Genomic DNA, 26,197 nt, shown 5'->3' on the forward strand with positions numbered 1-26,197 from the left:
CCAGATTTTGCTGAGAATAAAACCTGCTGTGACCACCCAGCACCTCAAGAGGTGAATATATAAGTGAGCATCAGAATGCCATAGTGCAAAATAGGCTGGAAATGTTCAGTTTATTGAATTAAATAGTGGTTTAAAGAGAGAGCTTTAAATTGGGTAACTATTACATGATTGCAGTGTAATCTTTCTCTCTGCAGTTTTTCTCTTGTAAAATACAGGCACTGAATTTATACGTTTCATCATTCTTGCAGCTTTGGCAATTTGGGTTAAAAATACATATTTTTTTCTTTACAATAAACATGTGAACTTGGTCATGGTCCATTCTGAATTTTTTGTATTTGGAAGAACTAGATAGAATGTAAGCAGAGACGGAAGAATTGCTTTTGAGGGTTGGTTAATTGCAGTGTTACTCCTTTTGCAAAGGGGTCTTGAAGGAGGCTGAAAGTGCATGACTGGGAGAGCAGAGGGAGGTGAATACTGCTACATTTTATATTGCTTTACTGAAGTGTTGTATCCCATTTCTCACGTCCACATCTGGTGTTGGAAAAACTGGAAGGAGTTCAGAAAAAAGATACATTAATTTAAGGCCTGGATAATCAGCTTTAGAATGGAAGATTTAAGAAGCTCAATCTATTTAGTTTATCAACAGACAGTAGAGGCTACCTGATAAGTCTATAAGTACTTAGTCAGGGCAAAGGTATCTGACAGTTAGATGGTTCTTTGTCAGGTAGATTAAGGGGATTCTCGTGGCTGAAAGCTGAAACTAGATCAGTTCAGACTAGAAATAAGATGCAGTTTTCTAACAATACAATTAAACAGGAACAGTTTATCAAGGGCTGTAGTAGACTCTGTTGCACAAAATACCTGCAAAATGTCCTGATCCTTTCCCTGGAGGCACACAGGGCTTTAGCCATGCAGAAGGCTTGGGATTGAGGCTAAAATGGTATGGTTAAATTCTCTGGCCTGTTTTAACATAGAGTGTCAGTACAGACCATAAGGAAGATTTTTGTTCTAGCTCTCTAAAATTTCATATGTTGTTACTGCTGCTTTTGTTAACAAAATAAGTTCCTGTGAAAGATAAAAAGCTTTCTAATGTGGTGAGTGAGAAGGGACTGTCTTTTAGCAGCAGGTAAAAGAGGAAATAACACTTTCCAATCTCACTTTGTGTTTTTCTGGTAATCTAAACCACTGATATCCCTCCAGTCATTAATTCTAAGCATAACTTAATCATTTACCAGTGTGATTGTTGGCCTTTTCAGAAGCATTGCAAGTAGTTTGTGCCTTCTCATTGTAAGGTCAGGTAATTGACAGCTGGACCCAAATGCCTTCTTCAACATTATTTGCAAAGCAAAACAATCTTTGTCAGCAGGTTTTGCCTGGTGCTGCCTTCTTGGCCATGGATTTATGAGAATATAGCAGGTCAATCTTTGTGGTAGAGTAAAAGGCTCTGTTATTTCTAATGGATTGTATCAGAACTCATTTTATCCTAGTTTTGCAAAAGAGTCAGTAGGAGTTGTTTGAAGGATATTGGTACTTGCATCATTTAGTTTGCCTCTTTTTTGTAAAATTATCACCAGTATGAGAGAAAGCGTCATGGTTTATCTTGGTTATGCTGACAGCAATGCAAATCAGTGCTGATATAAGGTAGATTGAACTTAGATGGGAAATGTCTGTGGGGTTAAAGGAAGCACCTAACCTGCTTTTAGAGGTTTTCCCAACATCAGTAGTTCTATAACTCTTGTAAACACTGTATACAAAATAAGTGAAGAGCAAATATGCTGCATCTTAAGTTTATAAATTTTTCACCCTCATCCCCTTACCAGTATTGCTGCTTCCAAAAACTCCAAAAAAAGAAAGCATGAATTGATGTTCTAAAAAAGAAAATAGGCAATATTAAATTTTATCAGGATTTGGGGCATACACACTCAACAAAAACTAAAGAATTTCAATACTGTGGAATAGTAATTAGTTGGAAAGGGTAAAACAAACTGTGAATTGGACAATGAAGTTTGCTCCAAGTACATGTTAGTGTGTGTTCTGTTGTAGAGCCATGTGAACTTTGAAGTTCATGTGGGCTTTTTCTGGTTGGGAGTGTACAGGGTCACACATATCCTGTGCTACCTTGTAGTGATAGCATGAGGAGATTCTAAAAGTTCAGGAAATTTGGTCTTCCTCAGTTCCTTGTTGTTGCCTGTGACAATGTTGCACAGCTTGGTGGGTATCTAAACCATCAGTTTTTGCTGAGTAGTTACAAAATGTTTAGAAGTTTATATTTGGAGTCACCTTTAATGTTTCTTGTATAGTGAGCTGAACTGAATGCTTGGACCTTGGCATGGTCTCCTCAATAGGTGTATCCTGTTATGCTGCAAATGTTGGATTAGGTAAGGATCTGCTGCAAGGCTGTGGAATATTAACAACCATGCTAAGATGAATCACATGATTGGTCTGCTTAACCTTCCCAGCATCATTTAATCCATACCTGCATTCAGGTAAATTGTATTTGAGATTGTGGCAAATATGACAACAAAAGATGATATTGGCTTTGACATAAGGCACTAAAAAGGGTAATTTCTAATATGAAAGCAAGAATTCAAGAAGGAGACTTAAAACCCTGCAGGAGGGAGAGATTCATTAGAAATTGGAGGAAATAGTCAGATAAAGTTACTTTGCTGGCAGGGTGTGTCCAGCCAAGGCAGTGGTTTGTTGGGCTGTGTATTAGGCAGATCTGTGTCACTGTTGCTGTTGGATAGGGATCTTTAAAATGTATGGAACCTCAGTGGTACTGTAGAAAGCTCAAGGCTTCACCTTCCTGTGAGGTACTTTTATGGCTGTTACTCAAGCTGGAAGTTAAGAGCACCAAAGTTCTTACTTCTCATTTGCTTTCTACAGGAACAAAGTACTTGTTGAACAAAATCATGCTCTACACTGTCATGCCACAGTCTCAAAGTTTAAATGGATTAGGACTGTCATCTTACTGAAGTTGTGCTTGCTTCAGAAGAAGTAAGATGCAGAGCTTCAGAACCTCACATAGCACATGACAGCACCAAACTATTCAGGGCATTTTCTTGCCTTTTTTTATCAGTGTCCTACCTACAAAAAGGCAAGGCATCTTGAGCCATGTGTTTCCATCTGATGTCTACTGATTACAAAAAAGCCCATCCTCTCTTCCCCACTCCCCTTGCCAAAATGTCATCTCTTGCTTCTGCAAGAGACAAATGGCAGCAGTCATACCAGCAGAGTTCTTGTCCTGAAATGTGCAGAAGCCTGATAACTTGCTAAACACTATATTCTTGATATGGCACATAGGTCAGGTGCTGGCTCCAGAAGAGATGCCCATCTCTGTGCATCTGATGGAACTGAAACTCTGCTTTCTTACTGCCAGTCACCTGCCAAGAGAGAGGCACACTGACCTGTCAGGAGGGAAAAATGTTATTTTTGCTGTAGTGACTCCTCAGGATGCTACAGGCAGGATAGGCTCTGCAGTGTGGATGTGAAAGTGTGTGATTTAAATACTTTGAGCTGATGTGGGAGCTTAAGGATGCAGAGAGCTGGTGAAGAATCCTGAGAGCTGCATCAGGCCATCTTTTAAATTGTGTGCTGGATACACTAGCAGCAAAGTGCAGTACAAATATACATTTGCAGTCTGGAAAAGACAAAGCACACAACAAAGTTAGCTGAATTAAGATGAGGGATGGCTCTGGAGTGTTGCTATATGCTGAAAATCTGCAGGCAGATTTCCTAAAAATATATGCACATGTGTACACATACATTCATATATTTAGAAAATTGTCTGGAATCATCATTGCTCTTGGGTTTCAAGATTTTTGTTGAATATCTGGTTATTCAAAATTACCCTCTTTCAAGGTATCACTTACATTCCTTGATCTAATATTACAACTGTTTTACAGTGTGCTGAGGCTCTTTTGCCTAAATGAAAACTGGTTCTAATCTGTGATACATTTGAGATTTTGTCTTATTTAGCTAGTCATATTTTAATGATTTTTTTTAAAAATTACTGTTATTTATTTATTTCTCTTTTGAGTTTCTTATTTTGTTCCAGCTGCCTCTTTAACTGGTTTTAGCTATAAAAGTATATAAATGGAACTAGTGTTTGGGAGTTGGTAGATATGTATCTGTATTTTATATAGCTGCCATTTTAAGACAATCCTTGTCCATTGTCAATATTTTAGGAGAACTGTTTTGCTTGCCAGAAATGGCTTCATGAGAATTCTTTCAGTGATATTACAGTAAAAACAACAATTGAAAAAGAGCAGAAGCCTATACCTGGGGTATAGGTAAAAAACTTTCACATGATATACTGGTTTGAGAGATGTCTAGGGCTTAAATATGTTTACTGTCAGTATTTAGTATATTGTCTTGCAGGTGTTGGTTGGGAACAGTTGGCCCTTGTCTTTATTAGCATCTGAACTGTTTCCTGCCCTGAACAGACAACCTGTAGTTGGCATCTGCTGTCAGTTAAACATTGTTGATTCCTTAGTGGAGATCTTTCCCTGTGGCCTCTGGACGGTGAGTCTGGCTGGGCACGTGTCACTTTGGTTTGGCATTACTGCTTTGCTTCTCTGTGCTTATCACCTCCTCTGGGAGTGTAACAGTAAATGGATGGAAAGGGGCTTCAGAAGAAAACCAGATCTCTCTAATGTAATAAAATACCTAAAGTATGGAGCCTTTTGTTCTATAAAGGTAAATAAGATACTTCTGCGTTTTGAAAGTGCAGCCACCTTTTAGGGATATTGTTGGTTACATTTCGGTTTGGTTAACAATTTACTCTTTCAGAACCAACAAACAGTTTTAATGCTTTAGTAACATACTCCTCTAAAGCACTTGGCAGGCTGCATAATAAATTAAGCCTCTCAAGCTTTCTGTGAAGCATCACAGATGGAGAAACAGAGGAACATGGAGAGGCCAAGTGACTAGCTCCAGACATGTAAGATAAATCTCTAGTTGTGTTGCTGGAGTGCTATGGTTAAATGCACCTGCATATTGTGTGAAGCTGAGGTGAATAAAAATAAATAAATTGCTGCATATAATTGCAACATGACACGTTTTCAGCAATATTCACCTTCGACATGGATCTTGTTATTTACACAACACAGCTAGTTGTATCTGCATGGGAGCTACATCCTCCTTACCACTGATATTTTTATGAAAGGTGATGGAAGACCAGGTATGTATGTGGGAACTTGGAGACTGACCAGCCACAGCTTTACATTTGTGCTGTCAAGTTAAGTTTTAATTTTCCTTTATCTGAGGAGAGAAAACTGCTTTTTGGTCTCTCCAGCAAGTGCCTGTGTTACAGAAGAGATTTTGTCATTGGAATATATGTACTTTATTTCTTATTGTTCTGGTTTTGTTTCATTGTTTTTGAATTTGGTGTTCTTGCAGTCAACCAAAGGTAGGTACTTAGCAAAATCCAGGTCTCATGTCAGACAGCACTGGCAAAGCTTGCCTTGGAGTACACAATGTATACAGGAATGTCTGTGTACTGCACTCCAGTAACCTGTGTAGTGAAACCTCTGATAACTTGGAAATGTGGGGTTCCTTTTCTTCAGAATTTGTGTTTAGATCAAAAGAGCTGGCAGAGTTGCAATTTGATGCTACTGTGTGTTCCATAGCTTGAAGGAGGCTTTCCTTCTCTTTAACAGGTATCAGTGAGTTATTTTCTTTTTAAGAAAGCACATTGACTCAGAGTGCTCCTATGGAGTTGGTTCATTCAGAGAGACATGTTGCAGCAAGGAACTTGCTTTCTTCTTTTACACAGTTTTGAGTTGCTCCTGGCTTTTTTTCTTTTTTTTTTTTTTTTTTTTTTGTGTGGTCATAGCTTTGTTTTAATTAGAGGGGTTTGAGCTAGTGAAAGGTTGGAGGGGGCTAAGGGTGAGTGGAAATTACCATGGAGTAGGATGGGCAGGAGGAGCCAGGGGAGTTGGTATGGTGGCAGGGTGTGGGACTGTGTCATCTGAAGTTTCAGATGTGTCCTGCCTAGTGCTGTGACCTCTTGCCTGATTTGCTTTGTGCAAGTGCTTCAGATATGCCTAATGTGAAGACGATGGGAGCTTGCAAATCATCAAAATTTGTTTGAAGGAGTCAAGAAGTGTGGTAAATGATTAAGGTTTTGTTTGCTTAAAGTGTCCTGAGTTTTGGTGTGTCTGGGCTACTGACTGCTTACAGTTCCTTTGGTATGTGTGTTCAGCACTCTGCACAGGCAGATAAAGGGCAAAGTTTTCTTTAACAGCAGCATAGCTCCCATCATTAATGATCTCACTCACCTTACATGTCCCAAATGTTTCTTAAAATTTCAGAATATGGACTGTTTTGAAAATGGGAACATTCCTCTTTTTGTGTAAGTCTGGAGTTTGTAAAATCTTGAAGTCTTCTGAATGTAACTGAGAGCCATGCAGTCAAATCCATGCATGTGACCTGAGGAGATCCTTATATTCTTGTATGCAGACGTCATGGTGATAACACAGTAATCCAGTCATTGAAATGTACTTTGTTCTGTAACTTTTAATAAAGGGAAATGCAATTCAGGTGTGTGAAATAAAGTTGACAATAGAACTGGAAAAAATAGTGCTGTATTATTTGAATTTTTTTCTTTTTTTTTTTTTTTTTTTTTCTTGCAATGAAAAAATATTCACCTGGAAGGAATACTTTGGTTTGGTTTTTTTTTTTGTATAGCATATCATGTTGGTGAAATTTTAGTAGAGGTGATTTTATTCACAGTTTCATCAACAGTTTTGCCACAAGTTTGATATTTTGTAATGCTCTGTTTGCACAGAGGAACAAGTCCTTGTAAGATTATTGAAACATGCAGTTGTAAAGCACTTGGAATGTAAACAGTGCTTGTGAGCTAGCTGTCAGTATGTTATTTTAATAAGAATTGGGACATGTTTTGATAATTAACTGTGCATGAATGATTACTAGTGATTTTTATGGTATTGCAATTTCTTTTTCATGATTGCTTCCTCTCCTTTTTTTTTTCTCCTTTCTTTGACAAGGGGAGTCATCTGTTAATTTCTGGTAGCTACCCTGTTGATACTAAATCAAAATAAGTTAATTGTGCATGGCCAAGTAGTCAACATCGAAACTGTAAGCGGTGAATAGTTGCAATATTCTCCTTGCTGTAAAATCTGTAAAATATAATTCTGAGATGGAGCTTAGTATCCCCACTTTTCCACTTTAAGTATGTGGAGATATAGACAAAAATTTTGAATCCAGGGTTAAATCTTAGTTATGACTGTGTTTTCTACTGAAAGCATTTCTGTATTTCTCTTGAATTTAATAAGTGATGGCTCTGCTAGTGTTAGCTGTAAAATTCAGCTGGTGAATGAAAAAGAAACTGTTTTCACTTAAATGATGAAAGAATAGAAAGAATAGTAGAATTTAGCAAGTTTTAATTTGTGTTTATGAAGAGCTTAGGATGATACAATCAGGAAGGAAAAAACAACTCTCTTTTTATCTAACATGAAACAAGTTGAAATAATGTAATATTATAAGATTTTGAGCAGTTTGCAAAATGCTATTGCAAGTATCCTTCAAGCATTGCAAGTATAGGTAGAATAATAAAGCTATAAAATAATTTTTCAGATACTAAATCAGTAAAGAAATGTATAGGTAAGGTGCCCGATCCAAACTGCCTTAATTCTATTGCATCATCATTTAACTAGTGTATCAGCATGTAACCATGCAGTAACTATGCATCCTAGTAACTTACTCAGAGGATGTGCTTCTCCTTTCTCACTGTTCTTGCAGGCTTTTTGCATTGCAGAAACATGTTGTTATAATCAAAATAAAAAGAGTCCAGTTTTATAAACTACAAGGATTCTTTACCCTCTAATGCTTGCAATTGAGAGACAAGTTTTAAACAGAATCAAATGACCACATTTTAGATGTCAAATAATGTACTGCACTTAAACATGAAGACTTAAAATAACAAAGTGTGATATGAAACTAATTTAAGAAGCTTTGAAAGTGCTTTGTATTTTAACACTCTGGAAGAAAGTGTGTTTGGGACTTGAGTTCTCCTTAGGCAGAGGCTTTCTATGATGAAAAAGTAATTATGATCATCTTGGATGGTATTTAATTGCAGAGTAGTTGGATAGATCATTCATAGAAGCTTCATTAACAGGGAGTTTACATTAACAAGTTGTGTCTGCCACTCAAATACACAGTTCAACAAAGCTCACATGTCTATCCAAGACAAGATTGTTGAAGTGCACATCACTAACATGGAGGTGTTGTGAATGATACTCCAGAAATGCACTTTACAGATGTATATGGTCATTCTGTGTGCTGTTCTGGGTGGAGTGTTTGTGCTAGTTGGTGTTAGTTTTTTCTATACTCGGGTGTTTAGACTCCTTAATGAAGAATTTCACAAACTCTTTTGATTAGAGTAATGATTCTGTCTGGTGTTGTATTACCCTTCATTACCTTTCATTAAATCCATGCACCACATTAATCTCTCACCAACCTGCTGGCAAGATTCCTGAGGCTGGTACCTTCTACAGCTCTGGTGCTGCAGGAGCACACACAGTGCAGTCCTGTGCTGGGATTGGTTGCACCCCTCAAAATGTGTGTGTACCTCTTTCAGCTCATGCAAGCAGCTCCAGAGTTTGCTTCTGGTCAGCAACTTGGACAACATGCAAATAATTTTAAGTGGACAGATGTCAACTCACATGGCTGCTGTGCCATATTTAGGCTAATTTCTGTTGAGATTTTTTTTTCAGAAGCTGGAGTTTGTTGAATTCAGTCTTTTGGAAAAGTAGTAATACCAGTGGTGTTTTTCCAGATGAAATGCTGTGATAGGAATTAGCTGTCACTTATGCCATTGTAATTATCACATAAAGTTGCAGATGAGTTGTTAGCATTTATTCAAATGTGCATAATAATAGATATACTTCTTTTCTTGTGTGATGCTTTTCGTTCGTAAATTTGGAAGTGCTTAATTATAAGTTACAAATGTACATAATTCCTCTTGATCTACATGGAAAGACATTAAGAATTGAAGAATTTTTTCTAAAAGCTTTCCCCTAGAGGATGAAGGAGTGCAGGGTTTGACTCCTTCCTTGTTCACTGTCCTGTCTGTTGGATTATGCAGTAATTAGTAACAGCCCTCCAAGGACCTTTACTGTTAAAGTAAATGGGGGTTAGACTTGTTCCTTGTGATAATGTGGAAGATATTTTTGTGAAATGGGATTGGTGAAAAGGTGTCAGAAGTGTTCTCTGTCCATACATCTTGATGAATTTTTATTACTTTATTATGACGCTGGAGTGTACTTGAAATCCATGAGACAAGGCAGTGTATTTTTGCTCCTCTGTCTCCTTTTTTTCTGTCAATTCAAGGCACTCTTGAAGCCAGATATGTTCCAGAGAATGGAATGTCTCTGAAAAGTTGTGTCTTGAACTTTATCTAGGAAACCTCTTGTTCCAGTGACCCTACAATTAGATAAATCATGGAGTGCTAGGGGGCACAGCAGACTTGAAGAGAAAATGTGAATTCTAAACACATGAAAAATCAGTCTTTAAACAGAACTGATTGGTTGATATTTTTTTAGTTGTTGAAGAGCTAGCACAACACTTTTAATACTTTAATATGGATGAAATATTAACACTTTTAATATGGATGAAATAAATTAGTAACTGCTTCCATGCACCCCAATCCTCAGAAATAAATGAACAATTGCTTTTCTACACCCAAATCCTCAGAAAAGGATAATGCTGGAAGGGAGATTGCTCCTAAGCAAAGTTGACAGGCATCAGACTGCAGCATAAGAAGTGTTAAGTGGTCTGCTGATGTCAGTGAGCTGTTAGGTGGGTGAGATTGATGCAGAAGCTGGGTGGAGGTGAAAGCATCCCTCAGGAGCCAGGTCCTGTCAGCAGAGGTTGTTGCGACCTCTCACACGTTTGTGCCAGGAGCCTGAGACAGTCACTGAGCAGAGCCATTTTCAGCAGCTTGCTTTAATCTTGGTCAGGTTTTCTTTGTGTGTGTTCTTAGGATGTTCTTAGCAGCCCAGTAAAATTGCCTTTCATATCCTAATTTCAGTCAGGTATCAACAGCAGTGAAGCTGCAGTGTACCTGCTGCAAGGAGTGGCAACCTGGGGACTGCTCTGAGAAGGAGACTCACTGCCTTCCTGGTCAAATGGATCTGAAATGTTTTTATTTGTACCTCAGTGTAGCACATCTCAACTCAGCCTGCTGATCCTTGATCATCAGTGATCTTTCTTTAAAGAGAAAGGCTTCTGGAGTCTTAGAAATGCTACTTTGTGGTATTTGAAGAAGAAATGCTACTTAGTGGTACTTTTCCCCTTGAAGTATCAATCAAGTACAAACTAGGAAGTCATTGCTGCTGCCAAATAGTGGAAGGTGATCTACTGTTGTGAAGAGCAGTGAGCTGGAAAGATCCTTGTAGTAGTCATGTGTTTAAGATTAGAATTAGGGAAATCTGTTATCCTTCCATATTTTGAGTAGTTTATTTCACAAAAGCCACCTTTTTCTCCTGTCCAGGAAACAAACAAAACGCCTCCAGAGACATCTGAAGCTTTCCCAAAACTTTTGAGAAGCTTTTGAGAACAAAAAACCAAAATTCTGGGGTTTTGTTTTGTTAGATAGAGGGTATTACATATGTGCAGATGAGAATATGACTCGTGCTGTATTCAGTGTAGCAGAAATTGAAACACAACAATAATGTGATTGAGCTAATAAACTGCTTCTTTCTTTCATTAAAAGGAAAGAGCCCCCACTAATAGCTTCTATTATATTAGCATGTATGCCTTTGAGTGACAATATTAAACCAATGATTTGTCTCAGGAGTAGGTACTGTGCAACATAACAAGTTGGTGACAGATACAAGTAGTAAGTTTGTTATTGCTTTTTATTTCTTTATTTTGCTTCTTCAGTACTACTAGATAGGCAGGTTATTTTAGACTTGCCCTGTAAATTTTTTTTGATGTCTTCAGAACTGAAATATCTTGATATTTCGGAGGAAAACATGTAGAGTTTCTTCTGCTCATTCTTTAGTTGATAAAGGCCATGGTGTCTGGCCTCTTTTTTTGCTTGATGTAGGAACAAAAAATTTGTTTTTACTGTCATTTAATGGCAGCAGATTTCATGATCTTGTCTTGCTAGTAGAGTTTGCTCCTTTATAGGGTGGTCACTTTAACTGCAAAGCTTTATTTTTGTGGCTTTAAATTGTGGTTGATCCTGTTCCTTGGAGAAAGTGGTAGTAGCACTTCTGGAGGAAGGAAGGAGGTGGAGGGAACAGAATACCTCTGAATACAGTGTGTATATATATAAACTTTAATATGTTCATACTGAAGATTTGATGGACACTTTAGTGGCATACAGACTCGTGTTGACCTGAGCCCTTCATGACCATGTTCAGAGGTAAGAGCACTCCCTGAGGTGTGCAGCAGGCTCTCGTTGTGGACTCTGTTAGTCCAGCAAAGCTTTTACCTCCTGCAGTAAGGATGAGACTGCTGTGCCAGCACTGAGTGCTGCACTGCCTGACTTGTTTGTCTGTAGGCAACATGTGGAACCAGCAGGAGCGTATTCCTATCCTGGGAGATGTTTGTGGTGTGCATGAAAGTGTACTGTATAAATCTCAGTGCAAGAGCTGATGTGTATATGCTTTTTCAGACAGTGCAAGTCTGATTTGAGTGATTATCTCTGCACTTGCAGAGATAATTATTCCCTTGAGACCAGAATTCTTAGAATGAGAGCTGTTGTCTGCAGTTGTGTGATAGTGGAACTATAGGCTGCTCTTCAATTTGTAGGATTTTTTTTGCAGTTTTATCTAAGTGGCCTTGGGGTAGATATTTTGTATGTTTGAATTTTGGTTAGGAAGTTTCTCATTCATCTTTCCACCTCCTGTTATTCATTAATATTTTTTCTTGTGTATCTTTCCTTGGCATGAAGTCCTCTAACTGAAAAAACCCCACAGCTGAACACTTTAAGCAGTAGCTTGATCTGTATGCCTACAAGAAAGAGAACTAAATCTATTTCATTTGAAACTGTGTGAAGGAAAAAGATGATGTTATTGAAAGTCTATCTGAAAGTAACTTTCTTCAGGGAGTTGAGTTACATGAGAGGCAATATTCCTGAAAAGAGGTGCTGTTACAGGTGTAGGAGGCAATACAGAAAAAGCTCAGAGAGTTGGCATAAGAATTATTTGTGTCCTTTTAGACAGTATGTTTAGACAATAAATTTCCATTTAAAATCCAACTGTTGATTAAAAATGAGTAGACACTTTCTGTCTTGGGTGAGAAGAGAGTTAAATTAAAACATATTCTTGTCCTCAGCTCTTGTTGTAGGGAGCAGTGAAGATCAATTAAATACTTGGCATTTTCTAAAATTGCATAGGTGCAATAAAATATTCTATTTTTCTCAGTATTTATTTGCTCGTTTACTCTTTGTTTTCCCTACTATAAAAATTGGTCATTTTCTGACAGATATTTTTCTGAAAATGCTATTTTATTTTCAATAATAATAATAATGTTACTAAAGAGGTGGCCTAGAAAGGTGTGAAAAATTCATTTTTATAAGGCTTTCTTTAATCTTTAATAACTTATGTCCTTAGTCAAAAAACCAGAATTTCTGTCAAGATTGTCACACAGTGCTTGTAACACACTCTGCAAGTTATCTTATTAGTTGCTTGTTCTATTGTCATAGTGAGGTCCCAGCCAAAATGAAGGGCCCCATTGTGGTCCCAGTGTATGCACAAATAGTAAGAGAATACTGAAAGGCTGCAATCTAAACAGGCAGGGCAGACAAAGAGCATATTATCCTGATTTTAGAGATGGGATACTGAGGCACAGAAAAATCTAATCAGGGTCATGCAAGAATGTTGTTTGGGAGCCAGGAATTAAGCCAGCTCTCTCCTTCAGTCCAGTTGTACTGCCTTAAACCAGAGTCACTCTTGTGCAGAAGATAATGCAGCTTTGCAGGCGAGGGTGTGAGTGCCAGTTGTGTCTTGCTGAGTGTTTATGAAGGAAACACCAGTTGGAGGATTAAAGTCTGCTTCATGGCAGTCTGCACAGAAGAAATAGGAATGAAGGGGTTTTTGTGGCCATGGGATTTTTCTCCTTAGGACTATTTTACTGCAAAGATAACTTTTTCTTAGTGTGTGTTGAAGAAAATGAAAGAATAAAACCTGCTGTCCTTGTAGTATTTCATTACTAGCACTCCAAATGTTGGAATTAGTAAAAGTATTGCAAACTAATTGGATTTAAAACATTTCTTTTTGCTCCAAATTCAGTAATCCCTAATATGACTATTAGTAGTCCCTAATATGATATATTCAATATTTCCTTAAAAAAATACCAAAAGAAAATGTCAGTAAATGTCAAAGAAGTTCTTTTTCTTTCAAATATATTTTTTAGTTCACTAATATTTGTTCACTTAACATAGGATCATTGAAGCTATGAGAAAAATGGGGGAAAATAAGGAAAAACCACTTTATTTTTTTTTTTCACTCTGACTCACTCTAAAGAACAAAGGTACTGTTGTGAAGTTTACAGATGGGTTGTTAAATTACTTTGATTCTTTGTCAAGCAGCATTTGGTATCTCCAGAGCTTCATCTTACTGCTTCTGCAGGACCAGTATGTTCATGGTGTTTCCAAACCTGTTTAGTTTCTTTGGCTATGTATCAGAAAGCTTAATCATTTTCATGCAGAAAAATCAGAAGCTGAAGCACTGTATATTTCTGTGAGTTACTGTAGTTAATTTGCAGATGACATCTCTTCCTGTGTCAGGGTGTGTTTTCCCAGCATAGAAGTTGTCAGAGTCCACCTGCTGCAGAAAGTATGGATGTGGCACAACCCTCTAACTGTTGCTGAAGGTCAAATGTCTGATTCCAGAGGGTTATCCATCAGTCTGAGCTGAAATTTAGTGCCATCATCCATGAAGGGTACTGCGTGTGATGACAAGTCTCATTTGCAGTGAGACTTCTCTTGATACATATTTGAGAAGGAAAGAATTGTTCTGTTGCTCTGTGGTGGTTTGTGGAGACTGCCTAGTCAGGGTGCATGAGGTTCATTTTGAATTATGAGAGAAATGAAGATTATTTCCAGCCTTTCCTCCCTTATGTCTGCCCGTGGGATGTTAAGAAATCAGAATTCAAATGTAGAGATTGATGCTTTTCCTGCACATTCCCTATCCCTTGTATGCACACCTGTGTGCAGCCATGCTCACTCAGAGGTTTTTGGTAGTGATATATGTGAGATCTAAGAGAAATCCACTGTATCTGCAGGGTTACAAATCTCTAATCAGCTCTTTGCCATGCTTTCCATACTCAGGAGTCTGGGGACAGTTATGCTGTATGTTACATAGATGGAATGTCACTTCTTCTTCTGGATATGGAGTACATGGTCTGGATCCTTAAATAATGTGTCTTTTCTCCTTGCTGTCAGTAATTTAATTTTTGCTGTCATTTGATAATACTATTGCTGTCCTGAAGATTTCCAGACATAAGCAAGATGAAATTTGTAGCTGGAGGTGATATCTTTAATTAGACTAAATGTATCTGGTTGGGAAAATAGAGATATTTGGTGGCACACATCTCCTTAAATCCCAAAAGCCAGATCTAAATGTAAACCTGTTGTTTGAAAATACTATTTACATTTACATTACTCTTCTAGCTTGCTTTTGAACACATTAAAAGTCTTTTCTTCCTTGTGTTTTGCTCACCTAGATTTTTGAGGGATATTTGGTAACTGATTTGTGGAAAATTTGATTTTGTTTTGGGATTTTTCTTTGTTTTTTTTTTTTTCATTTGTTTGTGTCTTTGGATCTTAAGATGTTTAACTGGTATCCTGTTTTACAATGTAGCAGGATTTTCTTCTGGGTATTGACTGTACAGTTTTATAATACAAACTACATAAGTAGTTGCTATAATTCCTGAAATATGTTGTATGTAAAATAGAAGCCAGTTCAAAATTCAGGTTCCTGAGGAAGAAACTCCTTTAGATAATTTCCCTTAAGTACAATCTAATAATTAAGGAAAAATGTAAGAACAGGTAATGATTTTGTAGCTGTTACTGGAGTTGTTACAGTTGCCTCATGTTCTTATACAATTACATTTACCTTACTGAAAACTAGATACTTTGTAATTGAGTGATGTCCATTTCAATTACAAACATTGGTTTTATTGTCCTCACTCTGCTAAACTGACATGAAAAACTGAGATTTTTTGGTGTCACAGGTATGCAGCATACTTTTTGATGTGTGAGTTTTGTGTTTTCCAGTATTCTTGTGATATGTTGATCTGCTAGCCCAGACAATTCTGGTCCTCTAATGCCAAATTACCTTAAACTGGGATGGCAAATAGCCTACATAAATGACAAAAAAGCCTTCAGAATTACGGAAAAACAACATTGTCACATCTTCCAGTGCTTATTTCATTCTTCTCTTTATTGGTATGTAGTGTCTTATGCAAAACAGTAATGTCAGTGTTGCATAGCGTACTTTATAATCCCTTCCAAACAAGATTGTTACAAAAGATATGCAGATATGGTTAATCCACAGTATTTCTTTAGATCACTGGTTCCCAATTATGAACTTTTGTTTTTTCTTTTATTATGGCTCTTTGGGAATAGAAGGCACATTTCCATCTTGGGTGCCATTTCATAACGCCTCGATAAGGCCGCGGAGTACAAAGTCTTTCTGCGTCACTGGGGCTGGTATTTGTTGTTTACCCTATAATTAATGAACTATTGCCAGCATTCTTTAGGACTGCCACTGTCCTCATGATTGCTGTAACCTGGGAGGCAGCATGCCATTCAGCCAGACTGGGCTGGTTAAAAGGTGTCATGACCCTGACTCTTTACCACACTGACACCTAAGTCTATTTGCTGCTTTTTACCTATTTTTTTTTCCTTAATGATGATCATGTTTCATTTATTATTGCTGCTCTTGAGAAGGCCAGTATTTCTGTTTTCTTTGTCATTGATTTTCTTTCTCACTTGACTTTTTAGCATGCAGAAACTTAAGTTCCTTGTATTAGCACCTGAAGGGCATCAGTCAGGACTTCTGACAGTTGTGTTTGGTCCTGTGTTAATTCTGTTATGTATATTTTAATTTTATTTTGTCCTCAACTTCATGATTACTTCCATGACCTGCATTTTTCCATTAGAAAATGATCTTGAGCATTACTTTGTGGTTCTGACCCTGAAGTTAGCCACTATTTCAGCAGGATTTTGGAGTAAATGACATCCAACGATCTCTTTCAGTCTAAATCATTCTGTGATTAATTTGCAACTGTGACTGACATTTTCAGGGGTAAAATGCAATTTATTCTGGCGAACTAATTACTGAAGTGACTTACTGGTTTTCGTGTAAGAAAGGAAAACTGCACTCGGGGGAGAATAAGCTCATGTTAAATGGAAAGAGTGTGACATTTATTTCTATGATAAGACCAACCTGTCTATGCAAGTGTGTTTAACTGCTGTCTGAATAATGCCCTGAAGATTGTCTTTTTATTGTTGCAGTTTCAAGTTTCAATTCACCATTCAAATTACTTAGTTTTTTAAGCAATCTCAAATGTAGAAGTAATCTACTGCACTGAAAGATTTTGTACTTTACTCCAGTTCTTGAATGATGTACAGATTTGTTGCTTCTGTGGAAGAAGAGGGAAATACTGGGCACAATTCTGGACATAGAGTTTAAAAATGTGTAGCTCCAGGAGCTGGAAGAATCACATATATTTTGGTTTTGTCCATTGCCATTTTTGCCATTGCTAATTTTTTTTAGCTTTTCTCTTTAATTTTAAACCAGTGTGCAGTGTGTCTTGAATAGTCTTTCCCTTCCCCTCCTCACTCCCCTTTTCTCTCTTGGCACATAAACATCACTAATATTTTTAAGAGCAGTCTTTGTAGGTATATTTAGTGGAGCAACTGATATATTAGTGAACGTTTAGAGTGTGTATAATTTATAGCAAAAGATCATCATTAAAATTTGATTTCCCACGCAATACTGTGAGGTCTTACTGTTTGACAACCTTAATTCTGCAATGGAAGAATGTTTTAGATTATTTCTAGCTTGTGTTTTATTATACAGTGGGATGTAAATGATTATGAATTATATAATAATAGAGAAGGAACTTCATGTAAGTCATCTGCCTTGGATTGTTACTAAAAATAATTCCTTTCTGTGTGTTATTGGAGAAGATAAAAAGTCTTATCTGACACCTGCATTTTTGTGTTTGTGCCACAATTTGCAGAAGCAACATTTTCTATTTTTTCTATGATATTTGTGTTCTTAATGCACATTTCACCAAATTGATGTCTTACAAAACTATGTCATATGGCTGCAGCTGTCTTTTTTATTTGCAAATGTTAGTAATATAACACCTACAGGCAATAGTTGTATTCATTTTTCAAGTGCTATAGCAAAGTATACACAAAGTAATAATTTAACATTTTGATCTATGAAAGTAATTTTGAACAGGCAGCATTCACTGTCTCAGATTTCCACCTATATAGAATATCTTTCCCATGATATGGGCCTTTTTGCATGCTGTTAGCTCAGTAGCTCATTTCAAGCAGGCTTTTGTCACTATAGTATCAAGAGGCACGGCTGTGACAGCTGTGGTTCATTGTGAGGGGATGACAGTTCAGCACTGCAAGGAGTGAGGTATGTGTGGATGGCCCTTACTGAAAAATAAGTTATCACTTCTTTTTGCCATCAAGAGTCTACTTTGAATGTGCTGGAAGTGTCTTCCAGTAGAATGAGGTGACTGTGATGGGGGCTAGGGAGTGCTTTTACCTTGTGGGAGGGCTGGGCCAGTGTGTGGTGAGTCATGCATGCTGTGGTCACTTTTTTCACTTTTAGAGGGAAGGCGGTTTTTGGTAGAAAATAAATACTGTTCACATTTGCTTTTCTGTCCTTCCTTATTCTTTTTGTACCCTGATAATTATTTCAGTAGCATTTGATAGTCTATCATCTTATTCAATAATTATTTGTCTTTTTCAGTGGTCTTGCCTCTTCCCATGAAAAAGTCTTTGCTGAGCTGACTTTAGAGACATGTTTTCTTCCCCAAAAGTAATCTTTTCTGAAAAGCTTATCATGATTTTTTTCTGACTAAGCAGGCAGGGAGATGTGATTATTGCCTTTAGAAGACAGTATTTTGTTTGGAGAGGCCATTGTCTTTTTTTGTTGCACACGGAAGGTCTAAATTGTCAAATGACTGCAATCTGATCTAAGAAAGATACCAGTGTCTAAAATAATCTTTCAGTCTTGGTTATTTTGAGTAGGACATGGTAACATTGAACTGTTCTTATTAAAAATAGAAAAACTTGTATGAAAAGATATATAGCTGTTAATCTTTTCTGCTTTATTTTAAATTTCAAATGTTTCTTGCTTTATTCTCTGGTCTGGATTGTATTTGTAGTATTATTGCACCTAATAAAGTGTATCCCCAGTTGGACTTTGTAGTGAGACAATATTAATATGTTGTGCAATTTCAATTGGAAAGTAATTTATATCATTACAAATCACGAATTTAATCATGAAAATAGATTTGTGCCAATCTGGAAACATGAATAAACTAAGAGAGGTAGTGCTTGAACTTAAAGAATTTTTTTTTCTTAAAAACTCCGGCATAGCAAGAGTTTTGAGGAATCTTAAAAGCCTGAAAGATGGTGTTTAATTTAAGTTTCTTTATCTATTGTGATTCAATAATAACAGTATATTTGTATGCTGTGATTCTTATTTTCAACCTGCAGTCTTGTGTCTTCAAGATTCTTGAATTATTTTAAGTGGACTTTTGAGTCCACTTTTGAGGGAGCTGATAACTCCATACAAAAGACTCAAATTTGCAATGGACTACTTCTAGGCACCTGCAAAATGAAAAAACTTCCAAAATGCTGCTTCAGGATGTCACTTACTCTGCTTCTGTGCATCCTTTTGATGCTATGCATCTCACAGCAGCATTTTGGTTTCTTTTCCTACATGTCTGTGCAGTTTCTTTGTATATTAACCCATATGGAGTATGAAAAAATCCAAAACCTGGAATGGTGCAATTCAGCTGTTAGGTGCAGTGGTGTTTGCCAGGGTAGTGGAGCAGGCTCACAGGCCTTTTTCTTCATTGCTCTGGCTCCTTGGCAGTGCCTGATGAAAAGATAGATGGTTTTGTGATCCTGTGAACTAATCTGCTTCCTTTTCCCACCTATGTCCTTGAGTGGTTTTTGCCAATATTAATACCTCATGTTTTTTATAAGTTACTCCCTGCAGCCAGAAATCATAAAAACTCAGACTCAGACCCAGCCAAGCTTTAGGCACCTCTAAGCTGGACATGTTTTAAAGGCTAGGATACACACATGTGAAGGTTAAATGAACTTAAGGAATTTAAACTGGAAAACAATTGTAACTTTTCTGTTTGTGGAGGGCAAAGTCTGTAGGTTTTTGTTAGAAGATTGTCACTGTACCTTTCAAACAACAGAAAAATAATTTTTAAATGTTTTAACCATTTAAAAAATAGTTCATAACTGTAATTAATATATGTTTTTGAGCTGAGACTTTGTGTCAAATCATATCCAGAAGAAATACTCCTTTCTGTGGAATTTACAGTGCTGTTATTGGAAATCTGTAGGTTGTGATTAAAACTATCCAGCTAAAAACTGCCATTTTGAAATAATTTTTATGGTCACTGAATTATCATATTAAAACAATAAATAGAATTAAAAGGCCTGTTTTAGTGCCCGCTTAGGGGTTTCTTTATCTGTTTTACCAGTAAGGAAGATTTGATTGAACCTAACTTTGGCTTCACCAGAATACCTCACCACCAGCATTCTTTTAAATTTAGGCTGAAAAGTTGTCATGTCTGGTTAACCTTACAATTGATTTCATAGCCTGGTACAAGCAGTTAGAGAAAGAAAGGGTTTTGGTTTTCAGTGGATAAAGGAGCAATGCACATCATATCATACTATGAAATACCTGTAGGTTGGGGCTGGTTTGTGCCCAAGAATTCTTGAATGAGCCTCTTTGGATCTGCCTGTGGTACTGCCTGTATTACCATGAGAGTGATGCCCCCTTCCTCTGGGCTTTTTGGGAGCTGAAGACATTTGGCACTTCATCATGCCAAGCACTGCTATCATAAACAGTGATGTTACCTACAATGCCAGAGGCCAGGGCAAAATTATTTATGAAAGTAGTTCTAGGGCCAAAATAATTGCTTTAGTAAAGAACTAGTGAACTAAGGTCCTTGCTTGAGTCAGCTTTTGAAATAAATCACTATTTTTTAGAAGTACGTGACTTATTGGAGAAGTAGAATTTAATTGTTGATGTTTATCAATCACAGCTGCTGTTTTACATGTTTGTTCTCTTGATTTTCCTCCATTTGTAAGTTCTGTAACAGATTTCAGATGCTTCTGAGTAACACCAAAATTTACATTTTTATTTTTATAATGTGAGAGGTAGTGTGATCTGTGGGGCCACTACTTGGCATGGGGTTACCAGTGCAGCAGCACATTCGTTAGCAACACTGGGTATGGTGACATGATCCCACTGAAATGCATAAAAGTGACTCGAGTTTCTGTCCTCCAAGCTGTGGTGGATGAGTGTGTGTACTTGTTCTTAAGGTATACCAATGAAGAGTAGAACAGGTTACCTCACTTGTAATGTTAGAGTTCTGAGGACTTCAGTTAGTAATTTAAGCCCATTTTACTCTGTTTGTAATGGCTTAAGAATGCATGTATTGCATTATGTGTTTCATCTGAGAGGGACAAGTGCCTGTCATCATCTGACTGTACCTGTCTGGATTTCATTAAATTCCTCATACCATCACCAAGAAATACCTTATTAACCAACTTTGTCTCTTCCCACAGTATTTGTTGGGGGCAAACAGCAGGGTGTCAGAACTAGGGAAGGGGATTTGCACAGAACCAGAAATTTCATATGGCATGGCATTCCTGGCTGTATTTGAAGCTGTAGGATCCTTGACCTTGGTTACTATAACCAGCTTTTAAGCAGAAGCTTTTCTCAAGCAACTTATAGTCAAGCTTAGAATATTGTAACACAGAACATAACCTATGCAGCATGTTTTCTGTAAGGATCTTTAGGCAGAGATTTTAAAAAATTTATTCCTTTATTGTTTTAACATTTGACCAGTACAGAAATGCTTATTCCACTTCTTGGCAGTAAGTGTTAAGAAAAGGTGTTGCAGTCTGTGTTCTGACTCAGACTGAGGGATGAGACACAGCATTAGTACAGGACCTTGAAACCCAAAAGAGGGAAAAAAATCTCTTTAACACAGTAAGAAGCTCTTATGGAGCAATGTATACATTTGCTTTGTGTAAATTAATATAACAGTAATGGCCCTACAGTATTTTCAACTTTTTTTTTCTTAATAGATATTTAAAGCATAACTTCTAATTCTTGTATATATTTTTAACTTTCCCACAGATATGCACTTATTTGGCCATTATCCAGCTCATGATGATTTCTATCTTGTAGTGTGCAATATCTGCAATCAGGTAGTCAAGCCACAGGTTTTCCAGTCACACTGCGGTAAGTGAATGTTTTCTTTCCTGAATTACAGTGCCAAACTGGTGTATGGCTCTCGTAAGAATCATTGCAACAATCATAACAGAGGCATTGCAAATAGACTTTTGTGGTTATCTTGTGTTCTTTCCACAGAAAATACCAGCAATGCCTTCAAATAAGCATATTTCCTGTAGAGGAAGTTGAATTAGCTGTTCTGGAAGCTGAGCTTTTCACGTTGAACTTGTTACACTAAATTAACATGTTACAACAAATAAATCCTGTTAGCTAGAGACTAGCTAGGCTAAAACCATTATGACCTAACATTGGATTGTCTTTTATCAAAGCTGCAGATTGAGATCTATGATACTGATCTACATCAATTAGAAGTTGGATGTTATGGATTGTTTTCTGATGGGATTAATGTGTATCTATATATAGGGTATATTTTTATATTTATCCAAAGGTTTAAATTTTGTACAAAATTAGCATTTTGAAGCTCATTTCTTAAATAAACATTTTTCTAGAGAGTCTTGAGAAGCACATGCATATATTAATTTCTCAGTTAGCATGACAACAAGGTGATGATTTTTATGTTGACTATTTGAAAGCAGAATTACTTCAGTTAGAATTTTTTAGTATTGATTAACAAACTAATTTATTTTTGAAAAACTTGATCCCAAGGTCTGGTTTATTTATTACTTATCTAGTGGTTTATTTGTTGTTTGTCCAGTGATTTGTTTCTGTGGTGATTTTTTTTGTTGTTTTATTTTTTTAAGGTGTGCAAAGGGTGACTGGACTAGCTTTGTATAAGGTTTAATAAAATTTAGTTTAATCAAAATAATTTGAAGGTGGTTGCATAATAATGAAAGGCAGCTACTATGAGGATGGAATCAATTAAATACATGAAGGAAAAGAAATAGCTCAGCTGGATTTTACTTGTCTAAATACAAGTAAGCTTCACAAATCCTGTACCTCTTTTAGTCTTTTTGTCAACAAAGCAACTCAGTAATGGAAAAAAGTAAGTGGGATGGACAGAAAATAGTTTATTTACTTTTAAAGACTATTACCTAAATACTGGGTTGTGTTTGTATGGATAGACTGCTAACAACAAACCAGGAGTAACTGCTTTCACCTTGGGAGGCAGGTTTAGGACTTGCCACCAGCTTTGACCTAGATTGAAATAACAGTGAAAAAATGGTTATAGTGAAATGCAGCTTTCTATCCAGCGAATGAAAAAAGGGCTAGAAGTATTTTCTAGGGTGAAAAAAAAGCTTATTAATTTAATGGTGGGGGCAAGTGTTGATTTTAGTGTATTAACAAGCCATCGTGCTATTTTTTTTCACAATGTGTTTATTGCCCTCAGTCTTGTATGGTTCCTCTCTGCTAGCTTCAGGTATCTTATGATTGTTTCAGTAACAGAAAAGCTTCTCTGCATGTGGCTGTGGGCACATAAACATGGAACTTGTGCATGGATAGAATGTGCTTCAGGACAGAAGGAGCTGTGGGAGGCCTTGCTGTGCCCTTCCAGAGCTGAGCTCTTTCCTGGCCATTAACCTGGTTTGGTGAGCAGTGTGAGAGCTGGTCCTGTGTTCAAGTAGTAGGCACATAGAATAATGCTCCTGCTAGATGGGAGTAAATTCCTCTGTGTTAGAAGGGATTTTTGAGCTCTTTGTAAGTAATTGCCATCAGTGTTAGAGTAATGCATGTAAACTACAAAGATCCCATGAGTTACTGTCTGCTTGTCTCCATTATTCCACTTTGCTTACTATTCCCTTCATCTTCATTCTAGCAATTCTTTTACACTGGGTGATTGAATGTTAAGTTATGAATTGCTTGATTTAGGAGCCTAAGGTCAAAAAAGACTTGGAAAATAAACTGTTAACAAATCCCCAGAGAATACTGAAAATAATTGACCAGAGGTCTGGAAGATTGTATTTAATCTAGTCAGATTTGTTTCAGGAAAGGTATACAGGAATATTACTTTAAGGCCTGTGAAAAGGCTTTAAATAGATAAATAAATCATTTTTTTTAAAGAAGAAACAGTAAAGGCAATGTAATAAAATAAAAAGAAGTTTTAGAAGATATGTCTCTTCAAAGTCTCGTGAATTTTTGCAAAATACCTAATAATTTATTTTTAAAAAATTATTCTGTTAAAAATATTCCATATTATATATGTGAAATGTATCTACTAATTTATCATTTTCATTAGAAATGAGTAAGATTTAAAGGCCTATACAGAGATATTATTAATTGATCTGTAGTTGCATTGTCTGGTTAGGAAATTATAGAAATCTCCTGATAAAAAACACATTAACCATTAACTGCTTGTGGTTGGATAATTTTTTGCTGGATGTGTTATGATTCCAGTAGTCCATTGAGAAAGGCCTGGACAAGGCCTCATTTGAGACGTTGATTCTGGCTGCACAGAGCTCTTCTGTGAAGCAGGAATATTTAATTTTCTGTTCTATTTCGAGTTTTATCACCTTCAGACACATTCATTTTTGTGGATCAGACTTTCTTTAATTAGAGGATGCAGCAGAGTGCTTTTAAATTCAGTGATGCCAGGCATGTCTGTCAGTAGACTTTGAGGTGTTTTAGACTATCATATTTACCACAAAATGCATTATTCCACAGGTATTGAATTGCTGCTTCAAAGCTGTAGTACAGACAATGGAAGGAGGAAGCATTAGAAGGCACCACTGGTTTTTTGGCTCTTGGAGGTTGTGTCATGGGGAGTCTTTATTGCTGTTGACAAGGGCTTGTAGAGATCTATCCCAGAATCTCCCACAAAGTGTGGTTTGTTGCTAATATCCCTGGTAAGATCCAATCCATATCCTCTCAGTAAGAAATGAGGTCCATGCCAGGCACATGTTTTATGTTTCCAGGTTCCCTGCATTGTAACTTGAAGGTCTTGGCTTCAGAGCAGCACTGGAATGCTTTAGTTTAGCAGAGGTTTTTGTAACACTTCTCTTGAGCCCTTGCTGGCATCTGTGTAAGAAGACCCACTGTTTCATTTGCCTCTGATTTCAGACATGTGGCAGCCATCCTTGTTGATGGCTCTGTGAGGCTGTGAATATTATAGAGGCAGATGTTGTTTTAAGGGCTTGATTCCTGGAATATCGCGAAGAAAAAAAGAAAAATCTGGTTGTGGTTCAAGCTACTTTAATGGCAGGCAGTGCATCACAGAACCTTAGGCAGTAGAAATCAGGAAGGTAAGAGAAGAGATCTGGCTAATTAGATTGCTGGGCTTGAGAGTGTATGTAGTGAACACAACACAGAGCTTGGTGTTGCAAAGTAACAGATCTGTTCCAGCCCATAAGTCAGATAAATACTGAGGTGTTTTTAAGAGCAATTTCACATCCTTGCATCTGCAGGATAAGCATATCCATTTGTACATTTGTAAGTATTAAACTATTCATTTATATATGATGTAAGCCTACCTGGAAGAGACTTGCTGTTATAGGCTGCTGGATAAACCATGTAAGTCAAATAAGTTCTTGAGGTTGTTTGGTGTTACTGTGCACTTATAAAATAGTTTATCATAATGTCATCACCAACAGAGTAGAAATTGTGGTGCTTTCTTCTGAAACTATTTCTTTTGAGTAACTTCTTGTAGTGCCACAGTGTTTGGATTTACAGTATCTTGGATTTACTTTTTTTTTAATGTATGAACATATAGTTGTGTTTATTCCTCCACAAAGTACTTTGAAATAAAAAGTCAGTCTGGATATGCAGCTTGTAGCATTCCTAAGTGTACGTGGCATGTAAGGAATTGTAATTTTGATTTTCAGAAAATTTTAATTTGTTCTCAAATGCCAACTTCAATGAAGATCACTTCTTGGTATATCAAAATATTGTGCCATAGTACAGTCCTGAAGTATGATAATGTTGTTGCTGTTTGTTTAGGGTTTTTTGTCCATCTGTTTTCTAGGAGACTTTTAAGCTGGCAATGTATGCTTAACTCTGTCCCTTTGACTTCTGCTAACTCCAGTTCTGTGTCATTGTTAAATGCTGGTGAAGATGGCACCCTGTAGCATTTCCCAGGAGACATTTTCATTTTTCTTTGGCAACAGAAAGGTTAAAGCTTCATGTTCTTATATTGCATTGTCCTTTGCTAGACTTAAGAGCATCAGATACAGTTCTGGTTGTTATTTTTATGTTTTGTCCATTAACAGTCTTGTTAACTTTGGTCTTTCCCAGTTAAAAGGAAAACCTCTCATAAAATGTGGCTCTGGCACAGTGAGGATCAAGCAGTGTACTTTGAGAGAGCTTGTCAAGACATCTTGACTTTTACTGTGAGGAAACTAATTAATGATGGGAAAGTGTTAAAAAAAATAAAAAGTTGGGGGGATGAGATGGGGGAGGAGGTGAATTAGCCAAGCTAAAAATGCAGTTTGGTTAAACAACAGCAGCAGTATAACCATCAAAGAGAACTTCCACACGTGCTCTGGAACAGTTTCCAAAGCTGTGGATGGTCTCTTAATGAATTGAATAGTTAAGATCCCCATTTGATGAAGTTGTAGCATACAGAGGAAACCAATTTTGCTTCATCAAAGAGAAATGACTTCTTGTTTTTTGCTGATTTCTTTACTGGAGGCTCGTTGATATCTATCCTGCCTGCCTATAAGGTTCTTTTAACAGGTTTCAATTAAGGAGTAGAAATTCCTATTCCTTAAACAAAAATAAAAAACCTACACTTTGTTTTCATT

At 36.9% G+C, this 26,197-nt stretch overlaps 1 protein-coding gene across 3 annotated transcripts in view; it reads left to right on the forward strand.

The window, feature by feature from the left end:
- Positions 1-26,197, forward strand: part of ATXN7L1 (ataxin 7 like 1) — a 110,257-nt gene that overhangs the window by 13,552 nt on the left and 70,508 nt on the right. For 2 of the 3 annotated variants that reach the window (XM_063155515.1, XM_063155514.1), the window contains exon 2: positions 21,408-21,512. The exons of the other annotated variant lie outside the window; for it this stretch is intronic. In XM_063155515.1, the coding sequence (XP_063011585.1) occupies positions 21,408-21,512 (105 nt within the window). The remainder of the gene's footprint in view (positions 1-21,407; positions 21,513-26,197) is intronic. 3 annotated transcript variants of the gene reach the window in all.

Source organism: Melospiza melodia, chromosome 4 (assembly GCF_035770615.1).
Source record: "Melospiza melodia melodia isolate bMelMel2 chromosome 4, bMelMel2.pri, whole genome shotgun sequence".
NCBI classification, from domain to species: Eukaryota; Metazoa; Chordata; class Aves; order Passeriformes; family Passerellidae; genus Melospiza; species Melospiza melodia.